Genomic DNA, 16,749 nt, shown 5'->3' with positions numbered 1-16,749 from the left:
ATTGCGATGACTATTTTTGGCCAAACGTTACCCCAACGTTCTGCATTCTTCTGTGCCTTTGTTTGCACTTATTTATGTGCAAATCCTAAAACAAACACGATCAGATTTTAATGTGAAGCTTTTTCTTGTCACCCTCATTTTCTACCTCTCTTTTCTGTCATAAAGAAAGAAAGAAAGAAATTGCACCTAAGAAAGTAGCCCCACTTGCTCAGAATCTTCAAAATCAACAACATTGTTGTTCTGCTTTTTTTTTTTTTTTTGATTCTTTCTTTCACTTGAATCCTTCTAATCGAATCTCTACGTTAACCACTTCTACTTTCTACTTCTGTCTCTTTGTTTGACTTTGGTAACTGGGTGATGATGCAGTGGCAGGATCAGTTGCAGGGAAATGTATGACATGCTGAGGCACATGAGTCCTCCTCTGGGCCTCGGGAAGAGGTGTCCAGCACGGGTGGCCTACAAGGTCAGAAAGGCCCCCATCTTTATCTCAGCCTTCTATGGGGTGTCGTTGGGGATTTGGGTGGAGAGGGCGGGGCTAACGTGGGAGGGACAAGCAGTCTAAGCCCTCAACGTGGTGTAAACTTTAGTGTAACTGTTTCTTTGGTTTTGTTTCTTTTTTATTTTTTTTTTTGTGAAAAGTTGGGGTGGGGCTGGTCGGTGTTGTGGCCTTGTGTGATGGTGTGGATTTGGCGGGCGGAGGTAGCAAGACACTTAGATTGAAAGGTTCACGGAGGGCGGGCGGGGTTGTGTATCCACAGGAGGGGGCGAAGACGAGGGACCTTCTCAGCTCGTTTGCACTGGATACACGAGCTCGCAACACGTAGCGGCCCAACATGTCACGATAAACATTTGTGCGTTCCGTCATCAGAGGGATACTAATGCGTGGTTAGACTGTCGCAGTTAACTGCCGAGCAAATGCACTCTCATGCAACCGCATGCACGTGCAACAGGGCTTGGAAGGTCCGCCAGACTTATGTCCTCCGACTCGTTCCTTCCTGTGGATGAGGCAGACACACAGACGCACATGCAAACACACGAAAACACAAAGAATTAGGTCACGTCAACCCACACTGTAGAAATCTGTTCTTCCTCATGGTAGAGAGAGCAGAAGGGCTTGTGTCAGTGATGTGTTTCCTTCAGAGAGCCTTTGGGTGCCATGCAGAGGCCCTTCTTTTTCTGTCACCCTTCATGAAGCAGCTCCAAGCCCCCGGGCAGCCTTTTCTATCTGCAAGTCCAATCTTCTCTTTGTCCTTTGGTTCTGTCGTCAATGCAGTTCTATTCTGTTTCCAGCCCCCTTCATCTCTGCATATTGCTGCTCCCCATCCCCCACACATTTACACGCTCCTTCACCTGCCTCTCTGCACGGCCGATGACCACCACCACCTCCTCCTCTTCCCTTTCTGCACCCGCCCCTGTCTGTCAAACACCACACAGACACAAAGAATCTCACATATGTGCTAAATAAACATGAACAAAAGGATAATTACATTTATGAAAGTGAATGTTCTCATTACTCCTCCAGTGATCAGCTCTCATGAGAAAATCATTGGCAGATCACTTTAACCTTTGGGGGAGGGGGGGGGGGGGGGGGGGGGCAGCCAAACAGCCTGTAGGCACGAGAGACCATTTCATTCCCATCCATCGCTTTATCCAACACCCCCTCTCCCTCTCTAACACACTCAGGGAAAATAGTAATGATGCTGCTCAATCAGTTTTAAATTCACTTCTTTTTCATAGATTTCGGTCTAAAAGTCAAAGACAAATGCTTGATCTTGTCATTTCTATCACTTATGAGCTAATTGGACCCCCAAAAAAGTAAAGATTACATTCTGACCCAAATTGTTTCAAAGTGGGGTTCTGCGGTAAGGAAAATAATAGTTTTGAAATTATGTATCATTTTAAGAACACAGTTCTTTACAAAGAATTCTGGTATTCGTAAGCTGAAATAGTAGCGGCAGAGGTGAGATGTACCGTATTTTCCATCATATAAGTCGCAGTTTATTGCATAATTTACATGCCCTTCAACTTATACACTGAAATGACTTATTTATGGATTTTTTCCCATATTTATAACCCAATTTTTGGCTGAGATGTGACTGTTTTCATTCATTCTCATTGAAAATACTGAATACTACCATTTTCAGCCTCTAGATGGCACTCAAGTAGTATGGCATGCCGTTTGTCATGTAATAGGTAAAAGTTGCTATTAATGACAGTTGGCTTACCACAGTCTGCCACCTTCATCCAGCTCTGGGATCATTCCTGGAGCAACCGTCAAATCAACTTCATTACACTGTGCCGCCCCGGCAAAATGCAGCTAATTTGACCATTGAAGTGCATTTATTAAGTAAAAGTTCAACCTAGACACACGTTTATTATAAAGTCGAGCAAACAAATAAATGTGCTTATCTTGTTAAATTTCAAAGAAATGCGCAGCGTTCCTCCTTTCTGATTTCCTCCCTCTGCTCGCTTTCGGAGCACCAAGGCGACGAATACTTTTGAAATGCAGCTGATTTGATCGTCAAAGTGCATTTATTTAAATAAAAGTTCAACTGAAACACACCTTTACTATAAAGTCGAGCAAACAAATAATTGTTTTTAGGTGGTTATCTTGTTAAATTTCAAATAAATGCACAGCGAGTCGTCCCTCTGCGCGCTCCTGCTTCTGCGTATTGGCTTTTGAAATGCAGCTGATTTGACCATTAAAGTTCATTTATTAAGGAAAAGTTAAACTGAGCCACACCTTTGCTATAATTTCAAGCAAACAAATAATTGTTTTTAAGTGTTAATCTTATTAAATTCTTGTTAAAGTCCTCCTGTGCACGCTCCCACGGCTGCTACAGTATTTGGTAGCCCATTGATTTTTAGCACAACACTGGCCCACATTTCTGTGTTGTCAGCAGTGACGCGTAACAGATCCAACTTATATGGCGAAGCAACGTATTTGTGTTTTTTTCCCACTTCATTAGACTGATGTGACTTATATGGTGGTGTGACGTGTACGGCAAAAAAATACGGTACCATTTCTGGCATACTTCCTGCAAGCATATCATAATAATTCTGCAAGAATACTTGTGCAATGCAAAACTATCTGTGGTGTAAAGTTTTAATAAAAACTGTTCCCATTAGCCACTGTGGAGTTTTTTAAGACTTGAGTTGTTTTAAGATGGCAGAAATCTACTTTGGTCTTGGCCAGTAGCTTATCAACATGGTTTGTTTATGGCTAGTTTGAGAAGGACCGAGACAAAAGCACCATTTTAAAGAAATCCCATCTCAGAAATTTTATAACGATTCATACAAATGAACAAAGTCCATGCTCAGTAATCCAGGTATACAATCCAGCATTTTTCAGTCATCTGGACAGTTTCTTTTGTTTTTCTCAAAAGACACTGTCCAGATGACCTGACTGATAAATGTTGGATTCATGCAAATGCTATTTGGCAAACATTTCCATCTCTGTCAAATCCACTCTTACTCTGACCAAACAGGGGTGTCCAAACTTTTTCATATCTGTGCCAAAACTATCCAGATGAAAGGACTCGTGGGTCACAAAAAATTTGAACGCTCAACAATGTGAGCAATATTTTGGAGAAAGGACAAAAGTTGACTAATTTTGGTGGCAAAAGAGTTTCAAATTGTTGTAGAGCCAAAATATTAAAAGCCTCAAAAACACTAAACTTAGATTTTTATTAAAAATGATTTAATTTATTTGATTTGATGGGTCTATGTTTGTTGTTTTCTTGTGTTTGGAAAGTTCGTTTTAGTCTGTTCTCAGCAACAAAAGCGTAATTTGAGTAAATGTCCTTTTAAAAAGGGGGTCGATCAGCCTCTTGGACCATGGACGGGCCCGAAAGGCTAATTGAAGTTCTAAAAAGTCGTCCAGCTGTCAGTCGCTACAACAGATTCATAGAAGGTTTGATAAAGTTGATCAACTCGTATGTAGATGATACCACATTATATTAATTGAAAAATGTCCAATTTCCCTCTATTGATTATTATATCAACTGCAATTTATTATAGGTAACCAAGTTTTATGAATAATTATCCAAAAGTATGTTTTGATAAGAGTTTGTAAAGCTTTGTGGTGCTTTGTACACGAGGTGAAAATAAAAGATTCACTATAGCCAAAGGTTTGTATTTTACTTAATATTGCTCATTTTGAGAATATTTTATTCATCTGTTTTGCTGTTAAACCTAAACATTATATAAAAAGGATTACCAACTAATTTGCAGAAAGTCTGCGTTAACCTCTAAAGTCTGCTGGCCAAAATGATACCATTCTTAAACTGCAGTTGTGGGCCGCTCAGAATCACTACAAGGGCCGCAAATGGCCCCCGGGCCACACTTTGGACACTTCTGGTTTAGATCATCAGTTTAATCTTGATTTTTCTAAACTGAGGCCTTTTAAATATCTTAAGATAATGTAATAACTGTTCATAATATTACATCAGACCCCACTTTGAAACATTTACAAGCTCTTTCTACATCTTTTCCCCATTTTATTGTGACTTAATTTGAACACCACCCTCTCATATACACCCTTCCATCCTTTTCCTTCTCCTCTTTTCCTTCCACTTTTATCCTTTGAAATTGTAAGCATCCTTCCTGAAACTAAGAAAATAAGAAAACCTTATGTTCTCACAATCCTCCATGTAACATGCTGTTCATGCATGGTTTTAACAGTCATACGTCACCTCGATTGTTATTACTGGGAGGGATCCAGAAAGCCTCCATCGGTGTGTGAACACCCCTTCTAAAGAGAGCTATCCCAACCTTACCTTTCCCCTCCAGTCCAGAGAACAATGACCAACCCAGCTCTGCTGCTTCTGACTCTTGATCGTCTCTGTCCTGGAGAGACAGCAGAGCCTTCAGGCAGGACTGCTTTTACACAGCCAGCTAAGAATGGTGATCTTTCTGTCACTTTCAGTTCCCTTTTTTTTTATACTTTGCTTGGTTTTCTTTTATTTATCTATTTCTTTTTGATCACTTCTACTCTATACATGCTTTGACTCAGAGTGTTGGTTTTTATTTTGCTATCAGCTCTCTCCTCTTCAGCTTTCCATTTCATTTCTTGTATTTTCACCGCACATTTTTTTTTTTTTACATGTGATATGTTTGCGTTACATTGACCTGATAAGTTAACACCAAAATAACGCTGCCATGGTGAGCTTTTATTATATTTCCTTCTCTTTTTCTATTTCCACAAAACACTGCTCTCTCTCACCTATTAACCCTCCAAACCTGTACCCATTTTTTCCAGACATTAGACCTCAGAAAACTAGCGGCGCAGCAAATTGCGCCGCCATTTCAGCATAGCCGCATCAGAGTTTCTTATTGCTTACAATAATAACCACAATAAACCAACTCGCAAACTCATTTCAGTGTCGCCAGCAGAGAATACGTTCTGTGTACAGCTGCACAGCTGCTCGTCCTGTGAGACATTTCGTGTGTGCGCTGCATGCTGCATGGGGACAGAATGTGCACGAGGGACTTGTGAAAGATGGATTAATTGGAATGGAGGGAGGGAGGTGCACGATACGCTGCATGTGAAGGGTATTCGCCGGTTCTGCTTGTCGTCTTGTCGCCAAATACGTGCCAGCATCACGCCGTGATTTGGTGCGCCCCTACGTGATTTGTCTTGTTTTACTACTTGTCAACAGGACCTATAAAAGATCAAACCAATAAATTAAAACCATGGCGGAAAAAAGGGTTTTGCTTTTTTCCAACAGTTCCCTCAGTTTGTTTTTGGTTTGTTGGTTTATCGTCTGGTCTCTGTTGCTTTTACTGTGAACCTCCAAACCTCAAGTAGGAGCTCTGGAAGACAGGAGCCACTGCTCAGTCTGTCCTGCTGTTTCTTTATTATACACTTAAAAGTGGAGTTCAGATCTTCTGAAAGGGGGATTCATGCAAAAAGGTTATTAAGAAGTAATGTGTGCAGCCTCAGTTTGGAGAAAATGAGTTTTATTCTGACCAGACTGATGAGATAACTGCTAATACAAGCCGAGCCAGAAACAAAGTGGTTTGCTGACATTTTAAAACCACTCCAATCTCAGTAAATTCTTAGCAGTTCTTGTGTAATTTCATTGTATTTGTGTATAATGACAATAAAGGCATTCTGATTCTGATTCTGAATGTTTATGTACAAAGTATTATCTTCATTTTCACATTCTACAATTATTTATAAAAAAGTTCTACTATCCATTTGGGTCATAGCTCCACTCAGACTAGCCGTTATCCTGTTAATCTGGTCAGAATGAACCATTTCTCCAAACTGAGGTCGTTCAAATAGCTATCTGCACCAAGTAAGATATTATTTGTTCATTTGATTTCCACCGAACCCCATGTTAGAAGATCTGAACTATTCAAGCGTCATTTTAGGCCAATCTGGACGATGTTTGAATTTTAATAATTAAATTAATTAATAATCAAAAGATTAAAGGGCTAGTTGTACGCCAACCAAATGGAACAAGTAAACAGTTGTTAGGATATTTTCAATAAACTTGAACCTTTCCTGGCAGACAGACAGAATCCGTGCCTGCTGTTAAGTACTGTGCACTCCTTCAGTCTCAGACCCTTCCCCTCTCCCACCTCCCCTTCCCACAACAAATCTGCCCCCCTCCCCCGCCCCATGTCACCTGGAGGTTCCACAAACACTCTTCTTACTTCCCAACTTCCTCACTGCTCACCTTGGCTGGCTTTCTCACAGAGGTTGCTTCGTATGGATCTCCCCGTGGCCGATGACAGCTCAGTCCACTTCAACTCCACTCTCATGGCTTTGATCCGGACGGCGTTGGATATCAAGATCGCCAAGGGTACGGACGTTTTAAAACCCTCTTACTTCTTCCGATCTGGCTATAATCACATGCTTTCTTGCTTTTTACTCTTGGTGCAGTCGGGTTTCTTTGGCAAACACAATTCTCTAGCTGCTCACAGTTCCTCTCCCCCTGCAGCTCTTGTTGAGCATGTTTCCTCTAGAGTATACAAAACGTGCAGTATTTGTACAAATCTATAAAAAAAAAAAAAAAAGTTGGGCTGTTGAGTAAAATGTAAATACAAACAGAATGCAATGATTTGCCAATTTTTTTGGTTTCATTATGTGCTGAATGTTTTCAGCTGGTGAAAGGTCTGGACTGCAGGCACAACTTTTCCACAGTGAAGACATGCTGTTGTGACGGATGCAGTGTGAGGTTTAGAACCGTCTTGCTGAAACGTGCAAAGCCTTCCCTGAAAATGGTGTTTTCTGGATGGGAGTATATATCATTTTAAAACCTGTATATACTTTTTTTGCTCTAATGGTGACTTTCTAGATGTGTCTGTACCCCTATACCATCAGAGAGGCAGGCTTTTGAACCGTGTGCTAATAACATGCCAGATGGTCCCTCTCCTGAGCTCATGTAGTGATCGGACCTGTTTCAAATGCAATGCTGCCTGAGGGCCTGAATATCACAGATTTGAACTTTAACCTTTCCTCAGAGATTTTTTCCAAATTTTCAAAAGATTACAATGAAATTATGAACTGTAGGTGATGGGATATTCAAAGTCATCCCACTTTGTTGTGGAGAAACATAAATCAATATAACCTGTGCCCATTTTTACTTCTAAAATGGTAATTCTTTTTTTGGTTTAAACATTTGATGTGTTTACTTTGTTCCAGTGTGAATCAAGTCTAATACTTATAAGATTAGTAGACTATTGAATTCTCTTTTTATTTACATTTTACACAACGTCCTGACTTTTTAAGAATTGGCGTATTTTGCTTTTGTGTATGAGGCTGAATAAGATCTTAAGGATGAAGGTACTGTTACAAAGTGAAATGCTGAAAATTATGAAAATCACTAATTAAAAGTATTCTTTTTTTTTCTTGTTTGTACCGTTTCATGTCCATCTTACTCATATGGATGATGTGTGTGGATTTTACATCACATTTGGTGTGTTTGTTTTCTTGTGACCATGCACTTGCGCACTGACGTCCATATATCTGTGGATGTACCTGCATGTGTGCTGCATGCACTATAAATACGCCTAGGTGGTATCGACAAGCACCAGATGGACGCGGAGCTGAGGAAAGAGATGATGGCGATCTGGCCCAACCTCTCCCAGAAAGCGCTGGATTTGCTGGTTACGCCTCATAAAGGTGAGTTTTAGGGGATGGATGCAGGCCCCGTGCTCTAGTCTGGCTGATCCACCTTGTGCCGCCTGGTGCGCCCAGTGACAAGGAATCTTTATCTCGTTATGCGCCGCTGCTGCACCCTCTGAAACAGTTAGCATGTAAATTTTATAAGAAAATGAAGTAAAATAAAACCTAACTGGCACGGAACATGAAGACACGTATGCTCCTTTATATTTCAGACGACACCACAGATCCACTACTTAGCGTTAATGATTTTCCAGTGTCTGTTAACTTTTTAGTCACCCCAATTTAAGATGGCCACCACAGCTAAGTCTCCCTGCAACACAAAAATGGCTGTAACTTTGTCAAAGCTGGCATAAAAGGCTGTGGGCTATTCCTTCAAGGAATGCAGGGCCTTTAATTATAGATCACTTTTCACTTCGCGTTTTGAAAAAATGAAAGAGACTTGAACACATTTGCACAACTGCCCAGTTGCCTAGTTTATTTTATATGTTGCTCATATGATTGCTAGTATTGCATTCAAACTGTCTTTGCACGCAAGTTTAGACGTGTCACAAAGACTGCATCCATCTCTCAGTTGGACTACTTGCTCCATCGTTCGTGTGTTTGGAGGTGAACCATCTCAATTCCAAAGAGTCTAAACCTGCAGGGTAACTTGTCATTCTCTTGGCAGCGACGGACCTGACCGTGGGGAAGATCTACGCTGCCATGATGATCATGGAGTACTACCGGCAGAGCAAGATCAAACGGTCACAGGCACTTCGTGATGAGCAGGTACTGCAGTAATGTCCTGCCTGCGTCTGACCCCCCCTTGAAATAAAAGGCAGACTGACGTGCTGAAATAAAGTCCACAGGTCTGTAGATTGATTTCTAACAGCTCGGGCTGTGACAGCCCCAGGTTCAACTACCTGCAAAGCAATAATGGTTGTGATTTCATGTTCACAATCAAATGGCAGCAACATGAACAGCAAACACAGGGGCTGCCATCTAGTGGACAAAGTTTGTTGCAGTAGTTTTCCAATGGTTTTAAATGGCACCTTATTCAAAACCAAAGTTTTTTTTACAAAAATACTTCGAAAATCACAACATAGAAGGTTAAAGTTATGTATTTATTTTTTTGTCTCTACCGTTGTCACAGCCCCAAAAGTGTTGATACCTGAACATAGTGGGAATCTACTACTGACTGCCTGCAAAAATCAAAAATCACTGCATCTGCTAACCTTCCACAACCCATGCTTGTAACCTTGGACTGTTTGCACTGCACCCAGCCTTACTCTTAAAGGGATACAACTGATATGTTAAAGGTGGCTTGAATAAAAAGGTTATGAACAAACAATATCTTACCTGTTGTAGATAACCATTACAGCAAACTCAACGGCTAGCACATAACTATAACATAACATTCATGCACATTCCCAACATTGTTAGGTTTTTAAACTAGCATTAACATAAATTACTATTGGATTCAATAATCCCTTATAATCTTGGCCTCACTCAGCTGTTATAACATCAATCTGGTCAGGTTTAAGCTTTATTCGTCCACGTTGACATTGTCCAAACAGCAACCTACAACAGGTATGACATTTATTGTTTATACCCACTAAGAATGTATCTTATCAAAGTTAAAGATTTAAGATTTGCAGGTTTTTGCTCTTGATGGCGTGCTCCTCATGCTCGGTGCATGTGTTGTTTTTCCTTTTACAGTGTCCCTAGATAAAAAAAAAATTACCAGTACATTACACACTCACTCTTTTTTTTTTTTTTTACTTCAAAATCATTCATTCTCTCCCACAACACAGATTATCATCATATCTACATCGTGCAGTTCTCAGTCCTGCTGGTTCCTTTAATCACTTTAGAAGCTGGTCTTTGTTAATGTGGCAGCCCACACACAGTGAGGTCATTTCTGCAGAGTTGATGATTAAATTCAAAAGTTTACCTTGTGCTTTATACTTTCTTCTTGGCATTGTACTTATTTCTTGGACACGATTGAGGAGACAAGACAATAATATTTAAAAAAAACACTAAAATGTGGAGTTTTGGGGATGGCTTTTGCTATTTCCCCTTGCTTTTTCCCACCATATAACAGTTTAATGGACTCATTTAGAGAGGTGATGTATGGTTTGAAGTCAGCACAGTTCCATCTGCTCCAACATTCTTTGGACAGGCCTTTTTGTTTGTTTGTCTCTAGTTTTATTGATTATATTTCTACTTCTGCTACATGTTCTGCATGTTTTCATCAGTCAGATCAGAGATAAGATTATTCTCTTTGTCCAGCTCTGGTTTAAATTAATTTTTTTTTTTTTTTGTATCTAACTTTTTTTCTTTGGGGGGGGTGGGTGGCATCACTTCCAAAAATGTTTCTCATTTTCTTCCTTGAAATGATCTGCTTGGCTCGGCTTTAGACGAAAGCCTCCTTTGTTTGTTCCTGCTCTGCTCCTTTTCCCTGCATTTCCCTGTCAGTCTGCCTGATAGTTGGCAACGGCCATGTTGTATATCTCAAACAGAATCGAACGCCATTACTGTTTCAGCGCGTGGAGCCACCTACCCCCTCTCAGGACGGGGGTCCGGGACTTAACAACACCCTGCCTCCACCTGAAACAATGGGTGCTGGCAACAGCCTGTGAGTTTCACCTCGTCAGTGCGTTTTCTCTCCATGCTCTATGATTTGATTAAAGAAAACCGAAGTGAGGTCATTTTTGTGCGTCACAGGCCGGTGGAGGGTGGGATCCCGGAAAGCCATTCATGGGTGACGGATCGCGCTAAGGAGATGTCCCAAAAGGTTGGCAGCTGGAGCCCTGAAGGCCTCTCTGAGGAAGGCCTGGGAAGAATGACCAACTCCCAGGTAGACAGCTCAGAAACACACACTCATAACACACCGTTCCTTGTCATGTGTAAAGATGTGTGTCAGATTCACTGTCACGTTGTTTCTATTCAGTGAACTCCTGAAGAACAGTGGAGGACAGCTGTACTGTGAAGGAAACATTTATTCATAAGATTACATTTTCATTTCCACAGACTGCAGCGACTTGTTGGTTCATAACCACCGGACGAATGAACAATAAGACGATTATAAACGAGTATGAAGTAGAAATATCACAACCTGTTGTTCGCTTTGACGCTTCGTTTTTGTTTGTCTTCTAGTTTTCAGTCCAAAAACTCCCAACTATAATTTATTCTCCCACTGCATAAACACAAGCCAACATGGCACCAAATCACAGGTTCTGAGCTCAGCTCGTACTATCCTTACTCTCTTCTGGTCTTCACTATCGTTTCCTACAGTCTCTTACTTTATTTCTTTAATTTTCATTAAGAACTCAGATCGTCTGTTTTATTTCTCTTTCCAAACCCTCCCTGAACACATTTACACATGTCTACCGTGCTTCTGTCTTGAAAAAGACTCGTGTCTATGCCAGTGTATACCGTTGAACCTCTCAGTCCTTCATCTTCAACATGTCAATCCACAGAAATCTCAACAATTTAATCTCGCACCGCTACTAAGTTAAGATCTTAATGGCATACTGTTAGGTTCAGGTATAATCTAAACTTGGAGGAATTTTGCCAGTTTTAATTAATAAATTTGCAAGGCAGTGACAGAACACCTTATTGGACTGATATAAACTGCAGGGTGGGCAAGCTAAACTTCCCAAGCAGCTGTCAGTTTTACGTAACCTCATTTGGGGCCTGCAGTGTATCATTATTTGAGCAGACTAGGGCAGAGTTAGCTGATTAATTAGTGATTTTCGCCTTTTTCTTTTCTTTAATAATCTGCGTCCACCACCCCTGAGCATTTTAAGCCGATTAAAAGGCAGGCACATCTGTGGGCAGCAAAGTGTTGTTACAATTGACACTTTGCTCTATTCTTAATGAGTTTCCAGCAAAGGGGCTTTCTTTTCACAGCAAGTTTTTTTTTTTTTTAGTACAACACCGTCAGACCTCGAAAGAATCTGACTGCCTGAATTTGATGCAAACATTTCAAAGACCAATGTTATTTTACAAGAACAAAACAAAAAGATCTTAATTTTTATCTTTCAAAGCCATATGTATTGAAATTGTTTGACAGGAAATGTTGCTTTTAGAAAGTAAAGATGAAGAACTTTTTTGCTCAAAACTGCCTTGAAGAAACTGTAACCCAGGTAAGAACTGATAAACATAGAAACCTAAGGCTCACTTTATAAATCCCTTTTATTCCTTTTAAAAATCTAGTCTGTAATTTACAGGATTCACAAACAGTTGCATTTATAAATAAAATGTTCTGTATTGGCTTCATAAACTAGTTGTCCATTTCATTGCCTGTAGCTCAACTGATGACTTGAAATGCTAAGAAAAAGTGAGATTTTGTTCATGGCAGATGTGGGCAATATATGGTTTGAGGGCCAAAAGTGGCCCCTTGGACAATGCCCATCTGGCCCCAATATCCTTAATTGAAAAAAAAAAAAAAAAAAAATTAATTAATTGATAAAAATCTGAATTTTATCAAACTTCAGGAAGTCTAAACTAAACGACTTGGACAAATACATAATAAAAACATAAACAGACTAAAATATATATATATTTTAAATCGTTGTGTTTCCACAACTATTCTGAACCTTAATGACTCCAAAAAGCAAAAATATACTTTTTTTTTTACATATTTATGCTAATATGTCACACAAGCCAGTTTAAAGCCAGTATATCTTATACAGTAGTCCCTTGTTTATCGCGGGGGATCTGTACCCTGAAGCCCTGCGATAAGTGAAACACTGCAAAGTAGGAATAGTATACAAGTAGTAGTTTATTTTAGTATAAATATATATATATATATATATATATATATATATATATATATATATATATATATATATATATACATAAAGGCATTTTAAACCCTTCCCACTCTTGCAATATTCTAAACAATGTTTCAAAACGCTAAAACTCTGAAAGAGCACATAATGTCATGATTTCAGCTCTCTGCCTCCTCTGCTCTTTGCCACCTGCCAGCCCTCTTGGCCACGCCCACTTCTCCTCTCTGCGCGGAGATCAGCTGATCAGCTGCAGGAGGAAGCTTATCCTGCAGTGTAGGCTGTACAAAGGTGCAGCAGGTGCTAAATAATTTAAAATAATTTATTTTAAATAAAAATTACATGCCGATCGTGCGGCTCATCCATCAATCAGCAATCAATTGTGTGTCATGTCCAATCTTACTTTGAAAAACCATGATAGAGCGAGTCCACAAAAAACGAACCGTGAAGTAGCGAGGGACTACTGTATTCCTAAAGAGTGTTTAGGAGATATATTTTTATCAGCCATGCTAACCATGGTACAAGAAAAAGCCTGGGGGGGAAAAGTATGCCACATTATGTGTCTTATAGAAAAACTATATTTTCCCATTCTGATATGGCTCTTGGACTGCTTTGAATGTCTTTATCTGGTCCTCTGGAAAAACATAAATGTTGCTCACCCCTGGTTTAGAGGATACTTTTAATCTTATAAACTACACACATACAGACAAAAAAAAACCTCATTATTGCATTTGCCAGGTTATCCCACAACATTTGTCTCTCTGAGACCCTTGGTTCTCTTTTCTTTTCTCATGACCAGACTTTTCCACATGTCCCCTCATGTTCATGGCAGCCAGTCATACCATCTCCTGCTCTCCTGCTCTGTTTGCAGACGGTAGAGATGAAGGAGATGGGGCGGGATGGTAACTCGGATACTGAACACTTTCCACCAATGGAAGGCCACGGCAGGGCCGCTTCCATGCCCCGCCTCCCAGGCGACAACCAAGTGAGCAGCATTCTCACCTCTCCAGTGTCTTTGTGTTGTCTCGTCTTTTTTTGTTCCATAATTGTCACATTCCGAAAGGTCTGATTTGTTGCTTGCCTCTGAGGTTGCAGAAAGTCTGGAGTAAATCTACTAAACAAATTCCTGCAATTACTGGTTTGCATTCTACGTTGAGATGCATGAATAAGCAGTAAATGTGGCTCTCATCCTGTCATGACGATATTTCTGGTTAAAACATGAGTATGTTTTGCCAGCTCACTAGCCTCCAAGCTAGGTTTAGCGTTAGCAAAGCAAAAATCAAACCCTGCGTTCTGTTTTTCATCAGATGTCCTCCTGTCCTTTCACCTGCATGAAGGTTTTTAACTGGAGTTGTCCTGTTTTCCATCTCCCACTGTGATCCATTGTGGTGTTTCATATTACGGTGACTGCTCCGGTTGTCCTTAACACACAAAAATCTTTATTAAAAAACAAAAACACATACACAATTCTCTGCCCCAAAGTTCCTTTGTTCTTCTTTTGTCTGGACCCTGTGTATTTATTTGAGATTTTACTAAACCATGTCTTCCTAACAGTTAAAGTCTTTGCGGTCTTTGAGTTGTATTTTTAATCCCAGGACCCAAACAAGCATGACGCTGAGTGTGTATGTGGGTGTGTGTGTGTGTGGGAGGAGGTATGTACTCAGCAGATTTTTATCTGTAATCACAGTGTTCTCTGTGCCATCAGTGTATCAGTCCCGGCACTCTGCTGTTGTTTGAAACTCCTGTAAAGTGTATTTGTGAGTCTGCTGTGCGATGTGTTGTGCTAATTGTCGTAGCTGTTACGACGGAACCGAGGCGCTGTTTGATGAACTTCTTGTGTTCTCTGTAGAACACCTAAGACACATGTTTTATTGCGTCACTTAAAGGTACAGGCCTGTCGCGATAAACAATAAATCAGTTAATCGCATGATAAATGAAAATTGTCAACCTCATTTTCATTTATTGGCTTTATCGTTTTTTCTTGTCTCTCTCTTTTTACTGAAGACACTGGATGACAAAAGGCTCATCTCCGGTGCTCTTCACTGACCCCTCCCTTTCTCTTTTCTCTTTAAAATCCATTTTAATGATCCAAAATCATGTTTTTGGATCATTAAAAGCAGCTAAGCTACGAGCTAAGCTTACAGGCCGACCTCGGGGAAAAAACCTCAGTCTTGTCGAAACTCCAAAATTCACTGTTGAACCCTGTGCCTTCGTGTAAAACGTTTTTCTCTGCAAAAAGAAGCTGAGAACTTGTTTACTGATTTTTTATTAAAAGCTTTGCGTGAAAAATGCTATGCTAAAGAGCTCAAACCACAACGCGTCTGCCGTTTTGAGAACCGAAGAGAGACAGCCCATGTCATGTCAAGGGGCCTCCCTCCCATTTTTCTTAAAGAGGCAGGCTGCTCGCTCCCTCACTATCCATCCTTAGGTTCAAACAGTCTCATACTGCCATCCGGTGGTCCAAAAAGGTACTACACACAAAACAAATTACCAACATTTCTTCTTAAATTTGACAATAATTACTAATTATTGTCAAATTTCAAACAATATTATCGTTTATCGCAATAATTTCTGAGACAATTAATCGCCCAGCAAAATTTGTTATCGTGACAGGCCTATGAAGGTTGAATTAACATAGCTCAGGAGTCTGCAACCTCACCTCGCCCCTTGTGCTCACAAAATTACAAGTGTCTGGAGCCACAACAACCTGCTACAACTGTGGTTATCAACTGGTGGCCCATGGGCCACTTCAAATTTGTTGGAGGGGGCTTTCCTGGCCAGTAGGTGTGGCATGACAAAACTAAAAATTTCTAATGATTTTTAACATTTATTGAAATGTTTACATTAAGACATAAGAAAATACCAGATTCTTGTAAAGAATGAAAAACAAAATGTTTTAAATCAATTTAAAAAAAATTTAAACAATGAATATGGATTTTTTTGAATGGTGGAAAAATTAAGTATCCTTTGAAGAAGTAAAGCATAAAGTTAAAGTGAATATGTTTTACTCCTTGTATTAGTACTAGTATACACATCTTTTCAAAAGAAATTACAGGAAAACTGCTAAAACTAGCCATTTTTGTTGTTGCTATAACAACCAATAAAATTCAGTTTTCTGTTAGTTTTGGTCAAAGCTTGAACGAGCCGCTGAAAAGGGACCAAAGAGCCACATGTGGCCCCAGAGCCGCAGGTTGCAGACCCCTAGCATAGCTAAATCTACAATGCAACCCCAATTCCAAAAAAGTTGGAACAATGCATAAAATGTAAATAAAAACAAAATGATTTGCAAGTAACATATCAATCAGTATAGCAAAAAATGGGTTTATGTGATTTGCAAACCATTTTGTTTTTATTTACTTTTTTAATAAAATATTCCAACTGTATTTCAGTCAAATAAACACATTTCTGTTAAGTCAACTAGATATGTGCCTTAGGTTTGTTGTTATTTGTTTGTTTATGTCTTTATCACAATGCAGTGGTGCGCACCACACCTGTTGTCTTTAGGTGTTTTGTTTCTCCACCCGTCCTGCTTTAGTGTCAGATCAGACTGTGCGCTGTCTCTAATTCTTTTTCTGTCCTTCTTTCTTCTCTTAATTGTTGCTCTCCATCTTTGTTTGGTTTATAACCACAAACTAACATTCAATGCTTTTTGTTTACTTGTTCTTCTTTCTGTCCGTTTTCATTGTGTATAAAATCATCCACGTATTTCTTCTCTCAATATGTATTTCCTGTTTTGGTTTCATGTGTTGGCTCCATGTGTGACCATACCGCTGGTGTATTTGTCGCTCTTTGTGTGTGTGTGTGTGTGTGTGTGTGTGTGTGTGTGTGTGTGTGTGT

At 39.9% G+C, this 16,749-nt stretch overlaps 1 protein-coding gene across 1 annotated transcript in view; it reads left to right on the top strand.

Annotated features, from left to right (window-relative positions):
• Positions 1–16,749, top strand: part of cacna1aa (calcium channel, voltage-dependent, P/Q type, alpha 1A subunit, a) — a 110,513-nt gene that overhangs the window by 81,506 nt on the left and 12,258 nt on the right. Inside the window, exons 35-41 of the mRNA XM_037688521.1 lie at positions 367–463; positions 6,707–6,812; positions 8,027–8,134; positions 8,805–8,905; positions 10,639–10,754; positions 10,844–10,976; positions 13,784–13,897. Coding sequence (XP_037544449.1) covers positions 367–463; positions 6,707–6,812; positions 8,027–8,134; positions 8,805–8,905; positions 10,639–10,754; positions 10,844–10,976; positions 13,784–13,897 — 775 coding nt within the window. The remainder of the gene's footprint in view (positions 1–366; positions 464–6,706; positions 6,813–8,026; positions 8,135–8,804; positions 8,906–10,638; positions 10,755–10,843; positions 10,977–13,783; positions 13,898–16,749) is intronic.

This window comes from Nematolebias whitei, chromosome 15, assembly GCF_014905685.2.
Source record: "Nematolebias whitei isolate Nwh7 chromosome 15, NemWhi1, whole genome shotgun sequence".
In the NCBI taxonomy this organism is placed as follows: Eukaryota; Metazoa; Chordata; class Actinopteri; order Cyprinodontiformes; family Rivulidae; genus Nematolebias; species Nematolebias whitei.
The sequence above is the reverse complement of the archived record's forward strand: the minus strand, read 5'-3'. Positions and strand labels throughout refer to the sequence as shown.